A 9,424-nucleotide genomic window follows, 5' to 3' on the forward strand; every position below is an offset into this window, starting at 1 on the left:
ACTTGAGACTAAATATAAGTTAGATGCCGTGTTGCATGCGTTAGTTGAGACTTGAGACTAAATATAAGTTATAGTAGTATAATTCGTTTTCAATTAATAAAATGTTTTTGAACAGCATATCGAATAAAATACAGAACAGCGTATTATATGTTTTATTTGCGAATAAAACACGAATTACGAATTATTCGCAAATAAAATACGAAAAAATACGATTTTTTTTTTGCTTCATTGTAGCACTAAATTATTTCCAAATTACGAAATTTTGATCTTTTCAGATCGAATCCGAATAATTCATTTATCACTGTGAATATAACTCATATTTTCTCTGCTACAACTTGTTACACATTGGTCTACATGATTTGTGTAACAGAATATTTTTCTGTATAAATTATGAGAAAATAAGAAAAATGTTCCGAGTCTCCGAGTTTTCTTATTGGCGAATTACACAGATTATTTACTGCAGATGTGCTTATTTATTAAAGTAGCTCTATAATTGAATTCTCTAGACAAAATTATCTAATCCTCGAACAGTAACCTCGAAATATAAAATTTAAGTTTAAGATTTGATACTATAAAACCTAATATATATTAGAGTAGGGTTAAATGCTTTATTATTTTTCTGCTCCAATCACACCTCACTCATATTTTTACTTCCATCATAGTTTAAAATAGTTAATCCGAACCGCTCAATATGATATCTGTATAAAAATATGCTTGAAGACTAAATTATATATTTTCTTAGAATTTTTTTACTATTTTTTGGACATGTACTAAATCATAGTTTTTCATAAGATTCTTAACTATCTAATTATTAGTAATAAAATTTTGCAAAATATAAAACTTGGTCGGATATTTTAAAATGAAAATCATATTAAGATATTCATATCAACTGTTTAGACTTTGCAAATAAAAATAAAACAGTAGACATAATTGGAGCTTAAAAACAATAAAGCATTTTAACTTATTATCTCATAACACGTCTGTAAAATAATATAGTTTAATTTATATTTCACCCTACATTAAAGAACCTCAATTGTAACTATTCAAAATGAATAATGCTTGATGCATTATCAAATAATTTAATTGTTAGACTATTTATATGTTGAATAATATACTAATAAATTTATTCTAAACACCATTGTTAAATTTCAAAATAACTGCGTATATTTTGAAAATCCAACCAAAAAGTATGGTTCCAATTTGAGGACATTTTAGTCCTTTCAAATGATAAGGTTCTCCGCCAAATCTGTTTCCCTCCGCGGTTCGCATCCCGGAATCCATGTCCTCTGAGGTAACAGAATATTTGATTTCGATCCGGACCGTTCGATTATGGTCAATCCTTCTGAGATGGAATGCACGCCTCTTAAATATTGAGCCAAAACAGATCGAACGGTTTGGATTTAAACTCAAATATTCTGTTACTAAGGTGATTTGAATTCTCGCACCCCGAGGAATCAAATATTCTGTTACTTAAATTCAATACCCTGCTTTACCCTTCACTTCTGTCAAATTTGCAACAAAGCACGATTAATCAGCTGATTTTCCCTCCCTCCCATTAAATCCCATCCAAGAAGGGTTTTACTTGGCGAAACCTACTTCTTGTTACCCCCAAAATATCTCTTCCGAGTTCCGATCATCTGCCACAGGAATCAATCTAACGCAAACAAACTACAAGGAAGAATCGGCGTAACTCAGAACGGTGAGCGTCTTCCAGTATTTTTATTTTTTGCTTATAGTCGGATTGTGGGCTGCGATAGATTTTCCACACAATGGTAGCTCAAATGGACTATTGCTTGCTAACGGGGTAAGACGGAGGGGGGATCCCCTCGCGCTGTCTTTGTTTCTTGTCTTTGTTTCGGATTGTCAATTGCATGATTATCTTTTGTTTTCAGTTTTTTTCCACGAGTCTCCGTCTACTTGTAGAATTTGTTTGATATGTGGCTTGTTTATTGATCCGCTTAAGATTTATATATAAATTAGCTTATATTATGACATTATTTCAAATCCTTCACTATTTGATCATCTAATAAGTACCTGATATGTAATGATACAAGATTTGATTTCTAATTTGAACTAGATCTGGAGCAAATCCCTGTGATACGTTCAGTTCCGATTTGATTTCAGCTCCATAGAGTTGTTTGAAATTTGATTTATTCTTTTCAGAATTTCTTAGCTCCTGATATTACTATTTTCACAACTATGCGTGGTGTTTGTCTAATCCAAGAACTAATAATTGAAAGTGGAGATTTAGTATACTCTTTACTCTTTACTCAGCGAAGTTGTTAGAGAAATGATACACAATGATAAAGAAATTAAGTTTACAAAAGGATTACATATAAGAAGGGGTATATTACTAGCAAGAGCTCTGTTGATAACATACAATGGCTCTATTCAAGAGCTAACTAAACTTAGTTATTAATACTTACCAGTGATTTTATTATATATTTGTTCTATCTAAATAAGTGCAGCCCTTTAAGCTGAACTTTCTAAAGAGTAAAAAATCCTGCAGTTATTTTAAAATTCTGAATTTTGTCCTCTCTTTTGTTTTCCATTGGATGAACTAGATTAAATTTTTGTCTGAGACCATGGAAGAACCACAGAAAGAAACTGCGCCAAATTCGAGCAAAAAGGCAACAAGTACTTCTCTTGGTAAGAATTTTAATTTAGACTGACAGCTTAAACTTCCATTCGTTCTGGTTTGTTAAATTGTTCTGAATTTTACACTTATGTACCTTAGATTCTTCTATAGAAAAAAATTATTGAACAATTGTAAATTTCATATTGAACAGATGATGATTTTGGGAAAGATTTTCTCACTTCTTGGAAATCGACGAAGTTTGGGAATGATGCGATGGATTTTGATGTCGAAAAAAGTGAAGGGAAAGGAAAAGGCAAAAAATTCAACTTTGCCAAACTGTGAGAATATGTTCTACATGAAACTTCTTTTCTCAAAACTGTAATTCCTAATCAATTAAATTACTTAGATGGTACTTGTTTGCTTCTTCACATGCATGAACATTACATGCATAATACTGCGATTTTATTTTTTATATCTGTTTGAAGTTTAAGTGTCTTGTGCTTATTTGTACTCTAATTTCCCTTTTTAGGTTTCTTTTTGGAGTTTCCAGGAACTTCTAGTAGCACACTAAGCAAGTTGCTAGTTATAACTGGTATCCTAGGATTACAACACAAGGTCCAGTCTGGTACCAATAGATTTTCATTGTATTGCCCATAATCATTCCTTAATCAGCAGCATAGATTTTCATTTGATCTGTTATTCTGTGGCAATAATATGTATTACTTCGCCTGTGCTACATGGGCAAATTAATCTGGATCGCAGTGTGATTTCAATCTTTGTCACATATCACACAGGATCTATGTTTTACTCTGACATTACGGCAATATGCAGGGATGACTTTGATTTGGATGCTGATTTTGACAAACTGCCGTCTTTCAATATGGACATGTCTGATTTAGATATCTCTAGCCCAATCAAGATGAAAACTACTAAGCCTTCCACCGAGAAGTCTTTAAAACATTTCTCACATGGAAAGGATAAAGAAACAGAATCCTTTTCCTTCTCATTCGACTTTGATGAGTAAGCTACTACTAAATCATATTTTAACATTAGTGTTATATTTATTATTGTCTTTGTGCTTAACCTGCTCAGTTTGATTTCAGTCCAAAATTACTGTATGCCTACTGAATTCAGTTTGATGATTGGTGCTTGCATTATTTTTGTTGTTAGTTTTTCTCTTTTAGTTGAGTCTTACTTTAGTTCCGTAAGCCAAACATGCAATTTTGTTTTCATCTACCATGGTATATTGTATCTGCTTCTTGACTTCAACAAATTCTTTTTGCTTCTATTAATTGTTTAATTTCTGCTTAGTTGATATAATTGCTTAATGGAATTTGTTCAGGCTGGGTTCTTAGTTACGTGTAATGTATGCTTAAACCAATATACTACTTTTCTTCAGCCATGCTTATTGTTTACTTCGAGTTGAACTAAAATATAATTTGTGTAATCTTTTTTTTTTTTTTCCAAGCCTGGGCAAGTTTGATCTAGACTTGCAACGTACACAAAGTACTGCTGAATTTGGTCCCAACAAAACTGAGAAGGGAGAGTTATCTGCTGAAAAAATGGATATCCCCAAAATAGACTCAGCCAAGGCGTCATCAAAACCAGAGACCAGCTCATCCTCCTCAAGGCCTCCATCAACTGAAGAACGCACCTCAAAACTGCCATCCTGTGACTTATCCAATGGACCAGATCGATTGACCAGGAGACAATTTAGTGTCCCATCCATATCTGGTAGTAAGGGCAACTCTGACAACAAGACAGATAGTAGTGCTCAATCTATGGAGATGAGGAGTGCCAGACCTGTTACTTCAAGTAACAGCAGGGATAATGTCAGTGGGGCCTGCTTGTCAGATAGTGGACTGAGCAAAAATAAGGATTCAACAACTCTATCTGCTCAGAACGAATCTGGAAGGAATTCAGTTGGGGTAGAAAAGGGTTTATATTCAACAGCTACCACTTCGGCAACACAAAGGTTGGTCTCAATAATTATGTAGCTAACGGCCTATGTTGGTTTTATATATTAAATTCTTAAGTTCAATAGCAATCCTTATGTTTGAGCCTCTTTAACCTAGTTCAGCAGTAAAATGGAACAAAGCACAAACTCACCCTAAAATAAGAGAAAATTTTGCTAGTTGGTGGATTTCTTCATAGTTTGGAGAATTAGGATTTTGCTTGCAATTAACAATTAAATAATATGCCAATAAAAAACTATAACAACATCTTTTTTATTCACTGACATCTTTTGCCCTTTATGATTGCTGATATTTCAGGAATCTCAACTTGAGTTTGGGTGCAAGGCAAGAAAAACCAATTTCTTCGCTCCTATACAAGGCTCAACCTAATTCTGCTTTGACCTCAGAAAAACTTTCTGATTCCAACATGAGAACTGAATTACTGAATTCTGATTCCGAAGATATGGAAAGGTAGGGTTACCAAGTGTAGTTGAATCTAAATTTATCGGACTATTGCTTTTAATTGTTCTTACCGAGGATTCATCTGATAGTGGGCACTTAGCATTAAATCCTTGTTTCTTTTAACAAAGCTCACTTAAGAAACCATGCTTACATGAAATAAACCATCATCAACAACAACAACAAACCCTTTTAATCCCAAACAAGTTGGGACTAAAAGGCTAGAAATGAAACCCAACTGGAGTCACAAAAACCCAACCGGAGTTGAATGAAATAAACCATCAGAGAAGAAAAATAAAAAGCACTTCATTACCTAGACAATATTTGTTGTATTGAAACTTGACTATCTAGTTTTCCTTAGCACTTCCGTTTTAATTTGTTTGCTGAAATTCAGGCAGTCAAATATAAATGATACTCATGCAAAGAGCAGTTTGATTACTGAAACAGAGAAAGATTCAAAAATAAGGGCATCTGTTCTTGTCAGCAATGACAAACCTGAGACTGGGAACAAAACATTAAGGTAGTTTATACCTTATGATACAATTGACACTTCTTTTAATGTATAATTTATCAATTTTTGGTTTCGGATATGGCTTATGTCTTAAGTACATATGTGATATGCCCATGTGATTCAATTTCAGTTTAATTTTAAATAAATTTCTTTCTTTTTTAAATTTATCTTATCAAGTCAATAATGAATACTTCCCTAAAATTTCAATGAATAGAGCAGTACAGATCCATACCAGCTTGGTACTGGTAGAGGTAAGTTGACCACGCAATATTTATCAGTTACAATTTTGACTTGTTTGCCTTGCGTATTGCCCACAGCTCACCAAAGAATATAGATGGTAGCCTTCCTATGAACAACGCATCCTTGAAAAGTGAGAAACAAACAGTCATATCAAATCCCTCAACTTCAAGGTACGCTGTAACTTTGCATGATTTTCTTTTTTATTTCTTTCTTTCTTTTCCTTCTCATTTTTAAAAATTATTCTGCTTTGTTGAGATTATTTGGCTGCATTATGTTTCTGTTAAGTCTTTGTTACAAAGTTGAAAGTTGGGTAAAACTTTAACAAAGAACCTCAACAGAGAGTTTCTGTCAAGTCAGGTAGTCATTTTACCACATATATACCAAGGTCACTTCACTATGGTTTTGATTAGGTTTTGTGCAGAAGAAAAGGAAGGGACACAAGAGCGTGGTTACCACCTACAACTAACACTCAACATTCTCTTTCAGTTGATTTATTTTTATTTCATTTTGCACTGCAGACGTACTAAAATGAACCAGATCAGCCCAAGTGCAGCACCGGAGAGTGATTCAAAATCGAGAGAAATAATGAAGACTCCCTCGCAACTACCAACACCTCTTCTACCAAACTCAGCTCCCAAAAGAAAACATGCATTGCTTAGCCCCCCTTTGAAAAGGAAGGCAGTTGAGGTATCGTCCTTGCCCTTTCTCTTCTGTTTATATAAAATGTGGTAAACTTTAGTTAGACCTAGCTTGCTGATATGATTTGCATGATATATAGCTGCTCCTGCTACTTCACCAGTCTGACCAAGGCTATTATATTTAGTTTTAGCTAAAGAACTCTAATTTTACCAAATGTTGTGAGCCCAAATGCATTTTATTGGAAAATATTTAAGTTCTCTTTCCAATTAATTGCTGTTAAATTATTTTCTGACCAGTTATTTAAGTTTAGTTCCACTGGGTTTATTATGCTTTTCTTGTCTAGAATTCTATTCCAGATCCATTTATTCCACTAAAGCGTATTTTGAACTCTCCAGCAGAAGCAAGGTTTGTTTCCTTATAGTTAAAAGTTAAATAAAAAATTTCTTTCCTTATTGTTATTTTATTGAAAGAGTTGGTATTTTCACCAGCAGTTTCAATTGCCAAGCCAATCTTGTTACTTGTTATTTAAAAATGATAAAATATATGCATTTTTTGTTATGCAGAAATTGTCCTTTGGTTGCCTTGAAACTGACTTGTAACTCTCCTTTGGAATCAAGGTCTTTTTTTTTCATCCTGTTGTACTTTTGTTACTATAAAGGCTGAATTATTGACATAAACATGTTTGAACACACAACTTATGTTATGCAGGAAATCACCTGAAATTGCTCTCAAGTCAGGGGCTGAAATGGTAATAGTGTTGATCAAATATTAGAGTATACTAGAATAATGCTTGCCTATACAATTTTCCTTGACATGTTTTGCATCTCACTGTCGGCTTAAATATTGCTCCACATATCAGATGTTACCCACAAACCAGAAATAGATTTCTATTGGTACGAACCATCAATGCTTAGTTCACGTCTCAAACTTACCATCTACTGTTTTCGACTTCTCAGGTTACTGGAATTGAAAGCGTTGAAGCTATTACGGAGAATCTGAAATCACCAAATTGTGCTAATCAGACGATATTAGGCACTGCAGAGTTCAGAATCCCTGTGCTTGTTCTGGAAAACAATGGAAATGTGGAGAAGGCTGAAGCTATATCAAAGGAACTTGGAGATGTAAGTACTCTATATTCTTGATTTGAAAATCAATGTAATTTGTTGTAGAGGTAAGACTAGGTAAAGAAGAATTACCTATCTTATAATAGTATATATGTCTAAAATACTGTTAGGAATGTTTGCTTAATTATTATATACATGAATGTATGGCAAACATTGAATTGATTTCTATTCAACATGACATCTGTCTTCCATAATTCCAATCTTACCAGTCTATACCTTTTTCAGATAAGCAGTATGCTTAAAAAGAAAGAGGAGGAAGCAAAGGAGCTTCTTGTAAGAGCTATTGTCAGTAACAACAAGCTGCTCATGCTAAACCATCCAATTTATGCTGACAAAATATCCTTTTTTATTTTATCAATTATGGCCGATGTCAGTTAGGGTTCTTATGCTAAATTGATCCTACCAGCACAATATCTGACAGAGGTGTTCTGTACCTTTTGGTACTTTTTTTTCCTGTTTACATTAGGTTAATTAGCTGAATGTGGGGTTAATTTAACTCTAATTAAAGTTTTAAGCCAAAATGTTAATTGAGCCACTTATTAGAGTGAATGTCATTAGTACTTTTATTGTAATAACTGGCAAAAAGGGAAAATATCTGCAATACTGTGATATTCTTTGGTAAATAAAAGTGTGTTGATTTCTTAATTGTAAGAACTTATCTAGCCTTGAGAGGTTTGCTTCCACCTTGCGTGCCAAACACTTCTGAGCAAATCACCTTGATTTCCTGGTAAACTATATTTCATTCCTTGTTTCATTCTCTCAAGATTGATTACAAATTAAGAATTCAATGGATGTTAATATTTTTGCTTGGTCACTGCTGCTTTTCTGTTCCTTGTGTCATCTGTGATCTACAACCAGACCTAGGGGTGGGCAAATGGGCTTGGTCATATCCAGTGCAAGTGAGTTCATTTTGGGCTTGGTTTGATTTGAAGTTTTGGGTCTTTTTAGTGTTGTGTAGTTTGCAGTCAGTGTTTGGGATTAGCTGAATTACAGGCCTATTTGGGCTGGCCAGTATGATTGGGTTTAGTATCATTTTATGTACTATAACTTTGATTTGGAATTGCTTATTCTATTATGGTCAGATTATATGTTCTGGATTTTGGTAGGGTTGTTTTTTTGGCTGCTTTTAGTTTTTACTGTTTTTGGGTTCTGGTTCATTTTTTGGTCATACATTCATACCTGATTGTGTCACTCCGGTCATGAGTTGTTTTGGGCAGCATCATTTCAAATTCACCATTGAGTTGGTTTCGAGTTCAGTCATGTCAGATTACTAGGTTTTTCAAAACCTCTTTAATTGGGTTAGGTCTTGTCAGATGATGGATGTGAACCCCCCCTCCCCCCCTCATTTGGTGTTTAAAAAGGCTTTATTTAGCCTTTGGCACTAAGTACTATGAAAATAACACTACAGCATGTGAATGCTCTTGAGATTTCTTTAATTTGTGTCACTCTGCTGTTAATACTGTATAACTGGAGACAATTCTTCCAGGATTTTTTAACATAAACCGTGATAAAATTTGGCAGGTTCTGTTGGAATTCTTCGTAAGTCCTGAAAGTGTCCTTTTATTTTCGCACAGAAGGCATTGTTCAAGTTGATATCAAACTCCTTTTATCTTGAAAGAGAGTTTTCTTTTGGGTTGAACCTGGCCAACCTGTTTTTTTTTTTTTTTTTTTTTTTTTTTATTTTGTTTTCTTGCAGCTAAAAGGGGGCATGAACTATAAGAATTGCCCATCTTCATTTCTCCCTTTTTGGTTTTTGTTTTATATTTTTTTTCCTCTTAAAAAGGAACCCCACTATTGTTTCTAGTATCCAATAACTGTATTGCAAGAAACAATACTAATACTATTGATGAAGATGGTGATATGCATATAAACCTACTTTCTATAGCAAGTTTGAATCCGCATCATTTTATTATAGATG

The 9,424-nt window shown here is 33.7% G+C and overlaps 1 protein-coding gene across 5 annotated transcripts; it reads left to right on the forward strand.

Annotated features, from left to right (window-relative positions):
* The first annotated feature begins 1,549 nt into the window (after positions 1-1,549).
* LOC144546885 (uncharacterized) lies at positions 1,550-9,424 on the forward strand. 5 transcript variants are annotated; one of them, XR_013508899.1, is made up of 15 exons: positions 1,550-1,699; positions 2,565-2,649; positions 2,790-2,916; positions 3,410-3,598; positions 4,047-4,553; positions 4,852-5,004; positions 5,387-5,512; positions 5,821-5,913; positions 6,262-6,430; positions 6,726-6,787; positions 6,946-6,999; positions 7,091-7,130; positions 7,339-7,503; positions 7,732-8,233; positions 9,028-9,421. XR_013508899.1 is itself a non-coding variant. In XM_078295471.1 (13 exons), the coding sequence occupies exons 1-13, from the start codon at positions 2,586-2,588 to the stop codon at positions 7,882-7,884; spliced, it is 1,902 nt and encodes a 633-aa protein (XP_078151597.1). In that variant the 5' UTR covers positions 1,927-2,585; the 3' UTR covers positions 7,885-8,626. The 5 variants fall into 5 exon arrangements, 1 of the variants encoding a protein (XP_078151597.1); XR_013508898.1 differs by lacking the exon at positions 1,550-1,699 and having other exon boundaries at positions 1,927-2,649; positions 9,028-9,420; XR_013508900.1 differs by lacking the exons at positions 1,550-1,699; positions 5,387-5,512 and having other exon boundaries at positions 1,925-2,649; positions 9,028-9,424.

Source organism: Carex rostrata, chromosome 30, assembly GCF_964058835.1.
Source record: "Carex rostrata chromosome 30, lpCarRost1.2, whole genome shotgun sequence".
In the NCBI taxonomy this organism is placed as follows: Eukaryota; Viridiplantae; Streptophyta; class Magnoliopsida; order Poales; family Cyperaceae; genus Carex; species Carex rostrata.